General features: G+C 47.4%; 1 protein-coding gene across 1 annotated transcript in view; it reads left to right on the forward strand.

The window, feature by feature from the left end:
* TFAP2B (transcription factor AP-2 beta) overlaps window positions 1–2,435 on the forward strand; it is a 61,855-nt gene extending 59,420 nt beyond the window's left edge. Inside the window, exon 7 of the mRNA XM_056856154.1 lies at window positions 2,132–2,435. Within this exon, the coding sequence (XP_056712132.1) occupies window positions 2,132–2,432 (301 nt within the window). The 3' untranslated portion in view covers window positions 2,433–2,435. The remainder of the gene's footprint in view (window positions 1–2,131) is intronic.
* Window positions 2,436–15,178: the final 12,743 nt, after the last annotated feature.

Here is a 15,178-nt window from a genome sequence, read left to right on the forward strand (position 1 = left end):
GTGACCCCCTAGGGTTTTCAAGGCAAGAGGCATTAAGAGGTGTGTTGCCATTGTGTGCCTCTGCAGAGTCATTCTAGACTTCCTTGGTGGTCTCCCATCCAATTGCTAACCAAGGCCAACCCTGCTTAGCTTCTGAGATCTGAGGAGATCTGGCTAGCCTGGGCCATCCAGATCAGGGCAGAGGTGGTTTGCCATTGCTTGCCTCTGCATAGCAACCAATACCCCCCACCTGTCAACCCTAAGCCTGAGGAGGGCTGAGCTTGGAGAGGGGAGGGACTTCAGTGGTGTATAATGCCATAGAGTTTACCTTCCAAAGCAGCCATTTTCTTCTGGTGAACTAATCTCTGACACCTAGAGATCAGTTGTAATTAGGGTTGCCAGGCCTCTCTTCACCACCGGCAGGAGGTTTTTGGAGTGGAGCCTGAGAAGGGCGGGGTTTGGGGATGGGAGGGACTTTGATGACATAGAGTCCAATTGCCAAAGCAGCCATTTTCTCCAGGGGAACGGATCTCTATCGGCTGGAGATCAGTTGTAATAGCAAGAGGTCTCCAGCCACCACCTGGAGGCTGGCAATCCTAGTTAAAAAGATCAGGTGGAAGGTGATGGGCAAGATCTCAGTCTGAGAACCTGGACAGCTGCTGCCAATCTTAAGTAGACAGTACCGACAATGATGGACCAGTGGTCTGTTTCAGTATAATTCAGCTTCACATAGGGTTGCCCAGGTCCTCCCTGGCCACCAGCTCAGGATGAGAGAGGGGGTAAGGTTTCCAGATCCAGGTTGAGAAACTCCTGGATATTTGGGAAATGGAGCCTGGGGAGGACCTCAGTGGGGTACAATGCCATAGAGTCCACCCTCCAAAGCATCCCTTTTCTCCAGGGGAACTGACCTCTGTAGTCTGGAGATGAGCTGTAATTCCGGGGGATCCCCAGGTCCCCCCTGGAGGCTGGTTTCCCTAGCTTCCCATGTTGACGTTGGTCGTTTATGCATGGGTACTTTCACTCATGTTCGCCCCCAGGCTGTCTCGGTTGTTCTTGGAGTTATGCATGAGTTTTCCATCCATTAGAGATGACCTCACTGCCAGCTCTCTCAAATCCTGTTCCTTCCTGTTCCTCTGCTAACCCGATACTTCCCTCTCCCCTGAGCTCAGACCGGGTGAAATCCCCATGCATAATGCAAAGTGTGGGAAACCCAAGCATAGTTTTTATCACAGCCAATTGCAAAGCAGTGTGTAAAGAGGCAGGGATTCAAATGCTTCCTGCTTCCTCGGAGTGCTTTCTGAGCAGAAGAAAGGCTTTTTAAAACCGAGGTTTGGGTTTCGCCCACCCTCATTTCAGATTGCTCCTGTTTTTGTTTTTTCTTCTTAAAATGCTTTTTTTATGCAGCAATTGGTTTTTTTTTTTTGCGGGGGGGGGTTCTTTCACAGCAAGCTCTACAAAGTAAGCTACTTACAAAGCAGCATTTAAAGGGGCGAGGACTGGATTTGAGCTTGGAGACTGCTGGTGCAGAGATTCCCAACAGGAAGGTAGAAGAAGAAGAAGAGTTGGTTTTTATATGCCGACTTTCTCTACCACTTAAGGGAGACTCAAACCGGCTTACAATCTCCTTCCCTTCCCCTCCCCACAACAGAATGATATCCTGTGAGGTAGGTGGGGCTGAGAGAGCTCTAAGAGAGCTGTGACTAGCCTGAGGTCACCCAGCTGGCTTCTTGTGTAGGAATGGAGAAACCAATCCAGTTCACCAGATTAGCCTCCGCCGCTCATGTGGAGGAGTGGGGAATCAAACCCGGTTCTCCACATCAGACTCCACTGCTCTTAACCACTACACCATGCTGGCTCTCACCAATTGCTCCATTTTGTTTTTTGTTTTTTCTTCTTAAAATGTTTTTTTATTTGGCAATTGGGTTGGGGGGTGATTTTCTCTCACAGCAAGCTCTACAAAGTAAGCCAATTACAAAGCAGCATTTCAAGGGGCGGGGGACTTGATTTGAGCTTGGAGACTGCTGGTGCAGAGATTCCCAACAGGAAAGCATGGGTCCAGCGAGCCACGAACCTCAGGTAAAAACCCCACGCACAAACGACATTTGTCTGCTTGTGACCCGCTTCGTCTGCTTTTGTCGTCCTTTCTGTACAGGCAACTTTGTAAAGAATTCACCGACCTCTTGGCCCAGGACAGGACGCCCATCGGGAACAGCCGGCCCAGCCCCATATTGGAACCCGGGATCCAGAGCTGCTTGACTCACTTCAGCCTCATCACCCATGGCTTTGGGTCACCTGCCATCTGCGCTGCCCTGACGGCTCTCCAGAACTACCTGACGGAGGCTCTGAAAGGCATGGACAAGATGTTCTTGAACAACAACTCTGCTAACAGGCACACTTCTGGGGAAGGACCAGGTAGTAAAACTGGAGAGAAGGAAGAGAAGCACAGAAAATGAAAATGCTAATAAGAGGAAGCGATTGGAATTAGGGAAGACAAAGGAAAGGAAAAGCAGAGAGAGAGAGGATCTTTTAAAAACGTTTTAATTTTAGCTTTAAGAAAATTGGATTGGGCTTTGGAAGAATGATGCTAAGCTAGGTCAGACCCACATTGTTTTCTTTTTGAAAGGACATAAGTCAGAGGTGCATAATGACGCAGAAATGGCTTTGGCAAAGGACCTTTTGAAGACAACTTCCAGGAGTTTCCACTTTTGTCTCCCACAATCTTTTTTTAAAAAAAAATATTTGAGGGAAGGGGTGAAAGGGCAGGGGGGAAATGAAAACCGATCATCTTCATCGTCATAGGTGAAAGCAATCAATAACTTATTGGAAGTATCGTTTTTGTTCATTGTCGAGATGTCGGCTCGTGTTTTGCCATTATTTGAAAATAAGTGTCTCTTTTGTCTGTAGTGGGGAGGGAAATACCTTTGAAGGGGGTGGAATTATTTTATAGTGGATTATCCAAAGCAACCTTTCCCGATTCCCTTAATTTCGACTGCGGCAGAACAGTTAAGGGTCAAACACTACACAGCCTTTAGGTTCCTTAGCAATGGGGAAGAAACGGGAAAACCCAAGCTGACTCTCAAGGGCTGTCCGCACTAAAGAGAAAGGCAGACCGCTGTATGAACAGGCTCAAAGTGGTTGTAGAAGAGTTAACGCTCTGTTTACATGGAAGGGTGTTTCAAATCATGGGAGGTGACTAGACCGTTCTCAAGTTCTCCTAGTCAATGCCAAGTATTCTTTCTAAAATTCTCCGGGTTGTTTAGATTTTTTTTTTTTGCACATTCGAACCTTAACTCTGAAGCTGCGATGGCTTTTAAAAAAATCAGCACCTGTAGAGGTGTGCAGAGTTTGCCTGTAATGTACAGTTGAGCATACTGTCTAAGGCTATAGTTTAACTTGGAATCAGCCTCGAACCTCCAGGACAGTGGTTCCCAAACACATGAGGCTGCCTTCTCCTGAATCAGACCCTTGGTCCATCCAAGTCAGTATTGTTTACTCAGACCGGCAGTGGCTCTCTAGGGTCTCAGTCAGGGGTCTTTCACATCACCTGCTTGCCTAGTCCCTCTAACTGGAGATGCCGGGGATTGAACCTGGGATCTTCTGCATGCCAAGCAGATGCTCTACCATTGACCCAGGACTCTTCCCCCTTGGTTCCACAAACTCAACCCCAGCACCCCCTACCCTATCCAACAACACAGTTGAAGGGGGACCCACCTCTAGCAACCCCCTGCTGCCTCCTTGCCTCTTAGTGCCCTCCTAGGTAAACCCACAATCCCCCAGGGGATGGTACTGCCCACTTTGGGAACCACTGCTCCAGGATATCATCTCCCTTCCGTAGGGAAATCCCATGCTTAAAATGTTATGCAGCTATGCAAAAGTTGTGAACGAACAGGACTAAGGGAAGGACTGTTCTTCATGTTGCGGAATGATCTTTAAAACAAACAAATGGCATGCATTTGGCATTTGGGGGTGACTTTCCCCTGTTGTCATGCTTCTGTGAGGAGGACAGCGGTTAACCCCCAGGTCCAGCCCTATGTTTGAAATGAGTAGGACTTCTCTCTCACCCACCTGGCCCAATTTGACCATTGCTTGCAGTCTGAGGGTTTCTGGCGCATCCTCCAAGCTTCCCTACCTGCAAGAGCTTTGTTTGCATTGCGAGGAAGATCCCCTGCTCAGAATGCACCAGGCATAATGCCCATTAAGGTGTGGTACGAAAGCAAATCAGAAGCCCACTGACACAAGAGCTTCATGCATGCATGACAGTTCATATAGGGTTGCCAACCTGCAGGTACTATCTGGAGATCTTCTGCTATTACAACTGATCTCCAGCCAATCGAGATCAGTTCCCCTGGAGAAAAGGGCCACTTTGGCAATTGGACTCTATGGCATTGAAGTCCCTCCCCTCTCCTAACCCCGCCCTCCTCAGGCTCTCCCCCAAAAATCTCCATGTATTTCCCAACCTGGAGCAGGTGACCCTAAGTGTGTACGAGGCTCAAAGTCTTATAGTTTCAATGTGATTAGGAGCCAGTCTGCTAATTGAACAGCCATTGTCTACCTTCCCGTAATGCAAGTCTGTTGGGTCTCATTCCATACACGCCTGCTTCGTTTTTATTCTTGAAAAGAGCGTTAGCGATAGGAATGTCTTGATGAGTCTGTGATTTCCTTCTCAGGAGTATGTACTCCTTTTTATTTTCTTCTGTTTCCCAAAGCTTTGCCCGCTTGGCTTATGAGCTTCTTCAAAGAGGACTAGAGCTCCCCCACACCTTTCCATCAGGTACTGAGATGAAAAATCCGCCACCCTGACGCTTTTCAAATCAAAGCCCGTTTGCTTTTTTGGGGGGGTTGGAATTCCGCAGATGTACTTCTTTAAAGAAGCTCAAAGGGAATAGATTAAAAGAGGCCCAGATAACAGAACGGGCAGGGCAAGGAGAAGGGTCCCCATGCTTTTTTTGGGGAGGGGGGCTAATGCTGAACAATGCCTTGGGGTGGGGGCAATTGCAATGAATACACAGAGCAGAGGCAGGCTTGCTTCATCTTTAAAGGGGCTGGGACAGGGGGCGGAGTCAGCATGCCCTCGGGTGGGGAGGGCTACCAGGGCCCATGGTTTCTAATGGGGGCCACTGCTGTTGGCATCCCCTGCTTCTTTGCTCGCTAGCACTGCACCTTCCATGCTTTGGGCTGCCAACCTCCAGGTACCAGCTGGAGATCTCCCGCTATTACAGCTGATCTCCAGCTGCTTGAGATCAGTTCCCCTAGACAAAATGGCCGCTTTGGCAATTGGACTCTATGGCATTGAAGTCCCTCCCCTCCCCAAACCCCGACCTCCTCAGGCTCCACCCCAAGAACCTCCCACCAGTGGCGAAGAGGGATCTGGAAACCCTACCCATGCTCCCTGCTGCACGCATTGCCCGGTGCCGGGGAAAGATCTGCAGGTGGCTGTGAGCATGGGCAGTTGGAGGGCTCGTGAGTAGACAAGGGAAGGAGACACATGCAGATGGGCAGGAAGAAAGGAGGGCATGAATGGTTGGTTGTGGGGAGGGAGGCCCTGGGAACTGTCTGCCCAAGCCCCCCAAAAACGTGGAACCGGCCCTGGGCTGGGCGGAAGGAAAGGCAGAGAAACTCCCCTACGCATGTCTGAGTTGTGCTCTCATAGGGAGGAAATCCATTTTCTTGAGGCTGTTAGATCATTTTGTGTAATTCTGGACTTGGAGTGCAAATAGTAAAAGACGGGCGGGGGGGGGATTGGCCGGCTGCCAGTTGCTTGCAGAAATTCAGGGGGTTACGGGCCCTCTTTAGGAATAAGGTTGTCCCCGTCTCATCTCCGCGTCTGGCAGAGCCAGTCCGACTTAAGCGTGAAACCACTCTTAAGCACAAGAAGGTGGACTTCACCCTGCATGTTAACAGCTTGGAGGGCTTTTTGTGTGTGTGTTTTTCCTTGACAGTGGCTATATTGTGTTTCATGCATTTAAAAACAAACAAACAAACCATGTCCCTTTTGACACATCTTCTGTCTATGAATAATTTGGGCCTAATGTAGGATTGTAGAAGACGGTCGGATAAAGGTGTCTTGAAATCTGTGACCCTCGACCTGAGTACATATATGGTTTTAAAGTTTTATTAATTCTGCCGGAATTTAGTTCTGTTTAATGTCGCATACGATGTCCATGACACCTAGCCGTCAGGCTAACCATCTTTCGATTTCAAGTCACAGAAATGCCAGTTTCAATAAAGCAAGTTAGGCCTTTTTTAAAGCTTTCAACCCACAATCCCTTGACATGTTATAAACTGGGCATACTTATAGCATATGTTGTCACAGTTAAAGCCTTTGTTCACATCTAATAAGTTGCCTTTCCCCATGGCATGTGCATATATGTGCACGCACACACGCACATGTATATTATATATGTATATGTATATATACAGGTGCTTCAAATAAATGGGTGGATTCTCTTTATGAGTGGCTAAGCCACTAATCCATATTTCAGACACTACATTTCAAAGCCAGTCCTTAGGATTTCAAGTGATCAGTTCACCCAGCCCACAAGCCGCTTGAGATGTGCTCGAAATTCAGCTGACTCTATCACATTTAACCTTTCCGCTTGTTTTCTGGACTGAAATGTGACTCTGGAACCAAGCAGAGACAGTCCTGTTCATACCGTTGAGTTGAACTGGAGAATATTGTCTGTGGCCAAACCCTGCCCACTTTCCTGAATCCATATTAAGAGGAAGTCAGTTTCAGAGGAATCTCCGTTTTGTTGGCTTTCTAGCAGCCCAAATCACCCTGGTTTGTCAGAGGTCAGGAGCTAAGCATGGTTGGCCATGGTCAGTATCTGGCAGGCTAACAGTCCTTCTGTTTCAAGTTACAGAAATGCCAGTTTCAATAAAGCAAGTTAGGTCTTTTTAAAAGCTTTCAACCAACAATCCCTTTAAGATCTCAGAAGCTGAGCAGGGTCAGCCCTGGTTCATATTTAGATGGGCGACCTCCGAGGAGTATGAGGGTTGTGACGCAGAGGCAGGCAATGGCAAAAGCGACTCTGAATGTCTCTCACCTTGAAAACCCTGTGGGGTCGCTGAAGGCCGCTGTGATTTGACAGCAAGCCAGCAAACAATAAACAAAAAGACTGTAGTGTACACTTCAGTGGGATCAATAAAGGGTTGAATTAATACCAATTGCAGTATTTTCCTTTGCTGCCCCAGCAGTTTGAAAAAGCAGGACATTTTAATTTGAGAGTGGAGCAACCAGAATCGCCACCATCATCTGACAAAATAATGGTTGAGGACATTCCTCCCTGGGGAAAAAATCTGGAGTCCTACAGAGAGTTGCCAATTGAACATGAAGCACCAAATCCTGGCTGGTTTTCATAGTGTTACCTACTGAAATCACCTGTCTGTTCATAGAATCATAGAACAGAATCATCCGGTCCAACCCCCTGCACAATGCAGGAAATTAACAACTACCTCCCCCACACACCCCCAGTGACCCCTACTCCATGCCCAGAAGATGGCCAAGATGCCCTCCCTCTCATGATCTGCCTGTGGTCATCGAATCAGCATTGCTGACAGATGGCCATCTAGCCTCTGCTTAAAAACCTCCAGGGAAGGAGAGCTCACCACCTCCCGAGGAAGCCTGTTCCACTGAGGAACTGCTCTAACTGTTAGAAAATTCTTCCTAATGTCTGGATGGAAACTCTTTTGATTTAATTTCAACCCGTTGGTTCTGGTCTGACCTTCTGGGGCAACAGAAAACAACTGTGCACCATCCTCTATATGATAGCCCTTCAAGTACTTGAAGATGGTTATCATCATATCCCCTCTCAGTCTTCTCATACACATGCTTAACTTATAAGCTTTTGAGGGTGAAAACTCCCTTTGTCAGATACCTGATGAAGGGAACTTTTTGACTCTCGAAAGCCTTTTTGCCGGAAACCTTGTTGGTTCTTATGGTGCTAGCGGAGTCGAACTTTGGGTGAAGTTCCCCACTGAAAGAGATAAATCTCTTGCTCTGTAACCCATGAAATATCTTCTGTTGAATTTAACCGGAATCCTGAAGCATTGCCAAATATCCAATCTGGCATTTTCGAACTTCTTTTCTCTCTTCCCCCCCCCCCCCTCACAAATAAGCATTCAGAAGGTCCCCGGGATCTCCAGTTAAAGGGACTAGGCAGGTAGGTGATGTGAAAGACCTTTCTCTGCTTGAGAGCCTGGAGAGCTGCTGCCAGACTGAGTAGATGATACTGACTTTGATAGACCAAGGGTCTGATTCAGTATAAGGCAGCTTCTTGTGTTCATACAGTTTTGGGGAGGGGCTGTGTCTCAGTGGTAGAGCATCTGCTTGGCATGCAGAAGGTCCCAGGTTCAATCCCTGGCATCTCCAGTTGAAAGGACCAGGCAGGTAGGTGATGTGAAAGACCCCTGCCTGAGACCCAGGAGAGCCGCTGCCGTTCTGAGTAGACAATACTGACTTTTATGGACCAAGGGTCTGATTCAGTAAAAGGCAGCTTCATGTGTTCAAATAGTGATGGAAAGACATTTTGGGTCTTTGGGAAGGGACTGTTTTGACTCACTTGATTCTCCAGACAAATAAATAAGCAGGATTAACGGCAGTCCGACCTGATTCAACTCAAAGAAGGTCTTTCTGGTAGGAGGTGTTTACAATGTACTTTCAAAGTAGCCTAGCTACCCTGACCTAGCTCCCAGGTAGCCAATCACACTTCTTCAAACCACAGTCTCTTATGTGTATGTGTAAAGTGCTATCAAGTTGTTGCTAACTTATGGCAACCCAATAGGGTTTTCAGGGTGAGAGACATTCAGAGATGGTTTGCCATTGCCTGCCTCTGCATAACAACTCCGGGCATCTTTGGTGGTCTCCCATCCAAGTACTAACCAGGGCTGACCCTGCTTAGCTTCCAAGACATGATGAGATCAGGCTAGCCTGGGCCACCCAGGTCAGGGCAGAGGTGGTTTACCATTGCTTGCCTCTGTGTAACAACCCTGGGCTTCCTTGGTGGTCTTCCACCCAAGTACTAACCAGGATTTACCCTGCTTAACTTCTGAGATGTGATGAGATTGGGCTAGCCTGGGCCATCCAGGTCAGGGCAGAGGTGGTTTGCCATAGACTGCCTCTGCATAGTGACCCTAGATTTCCTTGGTGTTCTCCCAAGTAGTAACCATGGCTGACCCTGTTGAACTTCTGAGATCTAATGTGATCAGGATAGCCATGGCCACCTACTTCAGGGACAACACACCACGAAATGCAACAGGGAACTTTTGCCATATGAATGGCATAGGAGAAATGGCCTTTACAAGACCAATAGCAGCCATAACTCAACAGGCAATGCTTTTTCCTGTCACCACCTGTAGATCTTTACCCGTTAGACCAGAGATGGGATTCTAACTCATGAAGAAGGAAGACCCCCCCTCACCCCAGACGAGCCAAGGTCTGCTGTCAATCTACCCTAACCCAAGAGTAATACAATGCACCACACAAGCAGAAGAATAGACTTTTGACTGCAATAAAATGGCAACATAAATTGAAATTGAGTTTACGTATTTCCATTATTTTCGGTTCACTCAACACAATTAAAAGGTCCAATTAGACCCCAGGATAACAGCAACTACGTGGTCCTAAAATAGGTGGCGAGTTGCGATCCTAGCAAGTGACCTTGTAATAATAATAAGTCATAATAACCTGCCAAACAATCAGGGATCCTGGCTGTTTCAAAGTCAGGCTGAGCTCTGTTATGTGATCAGGTCAGAAGCAAACATAGAATCATAAAGTTGGAAGGGACCACCGAGGTCATCTCGTCAAACCCCCTGCACAATGAAGGAAATTCACAACTACCATCCCCTCACACCCCCAGTGACCCCTACTCCACACCCAGAAGATGGCAAAAAACCCCAAAAAACACCCCTCCAGGATCTCTGGCCAATCTGGTCTGGAGGAAACTGGCTTCCTGATCCAACAGTGGCGATCGGCACTACCCTGGGCTGGCAAGAAAATGCCACAAGAGCCAAGCACTGACACAACCCTTCCTGCCCTCCCTCTCATGTTCTGCCCAAGGGTCACAGAATCAGCCTTGCTGACAGATGGCCATCTAGCCTCTGCTTAAAAAACTCCAAAGAAGGAGAGCCCAGCACCTCCCAAGGAAGCCTGTTCCACTGAGGAACCGCTCTTAACTGTTAGAAAGATGCACACCAGGTGAATTCCAGCGTGCAAACTCTAAAACAATCCGAGTTTTGTCAAAGGGTGAGAGCCGGCAACCACCCACTCAATGCCCTGTGAACCCCCTTCCTTTGTTTTATGAATTTAATCCCTAGGCCAGACTCTGTAGTCACTTCTGGACAAAGTTTACAGGAAAGAAACTGTGTCGATTAGATTTATTGTATGGCCAGGGTGCCCAGGACTGCAATCTTAAGGTGGCGTGCTGGGGCTGGGGGGAGGGAGCAAACCCCACGGAAATCAGTGGGGCTCGCATCTGAGCAGCCATCTGAGAGCCAGTGTGGTGTAGCGGTTAAGAGTGGTGCTTGGTTTCCCAACTCCTACGAAGCCAGCCAGGTGACCTTGGGCTCGTCACAGCTCTCTTAGAGCTCTCTCAGCCCCACCAACCTCCCAGGGTGTCTGTTGTGGGGGGGGGGGGAAGGGAAGGGGATTGGCAGCCGGTCTGAGTCTCCCTTAAGTGGCAGAGAAAGGCGGCATATAAAAGTCAACTCTTCTTCTTCTGCCCCTGGTAAATGAGAGAGAATGAAAGGTTCTTGGCTGAGTCAGGAAGGGGAAAAAATCCCCCTTGGAGGGAAGAATCCCCCCTTCCAAAAAAACCACACTGCTGAATCGATAGCCTGTTTGAAAGAATGCCATTAGCACCAAGTGCCCTTTCCTGAGGGAAGGCTCTGATTTCCAATTCGTTGCCCCCCTCCCTCCCTCCCCTTAACATTTCAAAAACCTGCAATTAATAAATTAATGCTTTAATTGCACTGACGAATGCTCTCGGGCCTTTGTTTATTTGTTGGGTTTGTTTTGTGAAATATATCTTTCCCCCTTCACATGAGCAATTGTTGCTACCGATCCGAATGCCAATACAATATCATTCTAGTGTAAAAAGGAAAACGGGAAAAGAAAAAAAAAAGAATTGAAACGAACAATCGTGTGTGGAGGAGAGAAAGTGCGGTTGGTCGACAGTGGGACCCCTCTGGGAGCCAGAGTATCTAATGTCACTGTCCAGAAAACCTTCTGTGAAGTAAATCCCTTGAAATAAGGGGATTTACATTCCGGTAAATGAGTGTTAAGATTTGAGGCATCAAGGACCTGAGGGCGAACCAATAAGGAACACAGGAGTGTGAAAAACAACAGTTATTTCCTTTCGGTACCAAACCGGAGTCTTTTTAAAAAAAAAAAAAACAAGTGAAAAGACACCACCTCTCTCCTTGCCTAGATTGACTGAAGTATCGTCTGTTTTAGTGACTTTTCCACAAAAGAAAGGAGACAAAAAAATAAAAAAAATAAAAAGCATGCGGAGAGGCATTCAAATGATGAGTTTGTACATATTTATTTATGCTTAATTTAAACGGGATTGTGTAAATACGGCGAGCAAGTAGTTTTTTTGGGGAGGGGGTTATTTATCTGTGACTATACCTCTGTGAACGGGTGGGGAAAATTTAAACCAAGGGGAGGGGAGATCAAAAAGACAAAAAAAAATGACAAACGCTTGACTCTAGATAGTACCCAATCTGATTTTTTTTCTGTTCTTTATAGACAAGCTGTTATGGTAATGGGTAGAAATTGGTTTCTTGTCCAGTGATGACCTGATTTACATCAGTAATAATAAGAAGAATAATAAAAAAGATTGTTGTGTTTTTGTTGCATTTTCCTCTTTAGATTCTTTTCTTTTCTTTTCTTTTAAATATATATCTATATATCTGTGTTGGTGCTGCTTCCGTTCCGAAGATGGATTTTTCTTCCGCCTCCAAGAGAGAGAAAAATTAAAAATAAAAACATTTTCTTTCCCCTTTCTGGGAAGGAAGGACCCGATTCTGCAAGGAACAACGCGCCTCTGAGCCCTGCCAGCCGGCGGATCGGTCCCATGGGTTCTCCGAAGTCGTTTTCTAGTTTGGCCCTTTCCCTTTCTCTCCCTCCAACCCTACAAATAAACCTGACCTCCTCTTAAGCGGTTCCTTTGTTTCATTTCGCCTCCCGGGTCCGGCCCGAGAAGGGCAGCGGCTGGTCTCCGGGCTCCCCTGGCGACCCCCCTCCCGATGGGTCCCGGCTCCGACCGGTGCGGTCAGAGCAGGGAGGAGGAACGCCTTAGTGCTATTTCTGCCCGGGAGGTTTTGCCTTGGGTTTGCGGCCTCCTAGACGCACATTTCCCCCATCTGAATCCTCAAAACTCTGCACGGGGGTTTATTGTTGAGTTTTGAGAATTTGGATGGGGAAAATGTGCATCTAGGCAGGGGCAAATCCAAGGCAAAACTTCTCAGGCAGAAATGGCCGTATATGGACGCAGCCGTTTATGCAGGGTTTTTTTTTTGCCGCTCTGGAGATGAACATTTTCCCCCATCGGAATTCCTAAAACTCACAAATAAGCCCCCATGTAGCGTTTTGAGAATTCAGATGGGGGGAAATGTTCATCTCTGTGTGTGTGTGTTTAGTGCAGTCAAGTCGCTTCCTACCGACCCTATGAATTATTTTTTGTTTCCAAAACAGTCCTCCAAAATGTCCTGTCTTTGACAGCCTTGCTCAGGTCTTGCAAATTGAGGGCCGTGGCTTCCTTTATAGAGTCAATCCACCCCTTGTTGGGTCTTCCTCTTTTCCTGCCGCCCTCAACTTTTCCTAGCATGATTGTCTTTTCCAGTGACTCTTGTCTTCTCATAATGTGAGCAAAATACGATAGCTTCAGTTTAGTCATTTTAGCTTCTAGGGTCAGTTCAGGCTTGATTTGATCTAGAACCCACTGATTTGTTGTTTTGGCAGTCCACGGGATCCGTAACCCTCTCCTCCAACTCCACATTTCAAAGGAATCTACTTTCTTCCTCTCCGCTTTCTTCAATGTCCAGCTTTCACACCCATACATAGTAAAATGTGCATCTACAGAGGTGCAAATCCAAGACAAAACCTTCTCCCACCCACAAATAAAGGTTGTTTTGTCTTGGATTTGCTGCTCTGAAGATGCACATTTTCCCCATCCGGATCCTCAAAATTCTGCAGGGGGACTTATTTTTGAGTTTTAAGCATTTGGATGGGGAAAATGTGCATCTCGAGAATAGCAGATCCAAGGCAAAGCCTTCCATGCATACCTTTGTGGCAAGCTGCTTTTATTCGGTCTGGATCGTTACTGGGGGATGGGGAGACAGTTTCGGGTGGCGAACAGGCGCGTGCACACGTTACAGTGAGCGGGCATCTAATCCGGGGAACGTGTTCACATTATATATAGCGCTAGTGCGCCTGCACTGCTGGCTGAATGCTCGATTTAAACCCCACATTTATCGCGATCCTGGTTTATTCTTTAAATGACCCTGAGTCGGTCTTTTATGATTGATTGATTGATTGATAGAAAATTTTATTTCTTTACTTTATTTGTATTCCGCCTTTCTCCCCAAAGCGGCTGGCCTCCTTCTCCTCTCTCCTCCATTTTATCCTCACAACAACCCTGTGAGGTAGGTGAAAGGAAGTTGTCTAAGCGGAGGACCACCGCCCTTCCTTGTGAGGGGCAATCCGAACCTGCGCATATTTACTTGGAAGTAAGGTTCGTAGGTAAAGGGATGACTCTCCTGGGAAAGAGGGCTGCAAATCATTCGCACTGAGTTGCCGAATCAGCAGGAACACATGAAGCTGCCTTATACTGAGTCAGACCCTCGGTCCATTAAAGTCAGTATCATCTACTCAGGCTGGTAGCCGATCTCCAGGGTTTTCAGGTGGAAGTCTTTCCTATCACCCACTCTCTGTGTTTTTCACTGGAGATGCCAGGAATTGAACCGGGGACCTTCTGGATGCTAAGCAGATGCTGTAGCTACTCAGCCAGAGCCCCTCCCTGACAATTCCAGGTACAGATTTCTGGAAACATGGTCAGGACCCAGGCAAAGCAAAACAATATTTTTTTAAAAAAACGCTCTTGATTTGAGCCAGCGTGGTGTAGTGGTTAAGAGCGATGGATCGGGAGAACCAGGTTTGATTCCCCACTCCTCCACATGAGTGGCGGACTGTAATCTGGTGAACTGGATTTGTTTCCCCCCTCCTTCACATGAAGCCAGCTGGGTGACCTTGGGCTAGTCACAGCTCTCTCAGCTCTACCTACCTTACAGGGTGTCTGTTGTGGGGAGGGGAAGGGAAGGCGATTGTCAGCTAGTTTGATTCTTGTGCTAGAGAAAGTCGGCATATAAAGACCAACTTCTCCTCCTCCTCTTCTTTTTTATTGGAAAATAAAACGGGAGTCCAGCAGCACCTTGAGCGGGCTCTCACTTCATCACACGCGTGGAAGTGTACAGCCCTAAGCAGACAGATTTATACTAGGAGTTACAAGTAACACCAAGGGGTGAGCGGCGTGAAACTTTCAATCTAAATCTGTCTGCTGGGGCTGCAAGCAAATGTTCATACTGCAAATAAATGTTCGTCCCTGGACTTCTGATTTAATTTACCGAGGAAGGTCACTGTGTGTGTATGTTAAGTGCCCTCAAGTAGCTTCCCACTCCTGGCGACCCTATGAATCAACATCCTCCAAAACATCCTAACTTTAACAGCCTTGCTCAGGTCTTGCAAAGTGAGGGCCATGGCTTCCTTTACAGAGTCAACCCATCTCTTTTGGGGTCTTCCTCTTTCCTCTGCCCTCTAAGTGACAGGGCTTCAAATACTTCAAGAGAGTGATCATGTCCCCCCTCAACCTCCTCTTCTCCAAATACTCCCAGCTCCCTCAGCCTTTCCTCATCGGTCTTGGTCTCCAGGCACCTGATCATCCTCTCGCTCTCCCTTTGCACCTGCTCGATTCTGTCCACACCAGTTCTTGTAGGTTATCCGGGCTGTGTGACCGTGGTCTTGGTATTTTCTTTCCTGACGTTTCGCCAGCAGCTGTGGCAGGCATCTTCAAAGGAGTAACACAGCCGGGATAACCTGCAAGAACTGATGAACTCTGACCGTGAAAGCCTTCAACAATATTCTGTCCACATCCTTTTTTAAACGAGGTCTCCAGAACTGAGGGCCATGGCTTCCTTTATAGAG

This window comes from Euleptes europaea, chromosome 10 (genome assembly GCF_029931775.1).
Source record: "Euleptes europaea isolate rEulEur1 chromosome 10, rEulEur1.hap1, whole genome shotgun sequence".
Lineage (NCBI taxonomy): Eukaryota > Metazoa > Chordata > Lepidosauria > Squamata > Sphaerodactylidae > Euleptes > Euleptes europaea.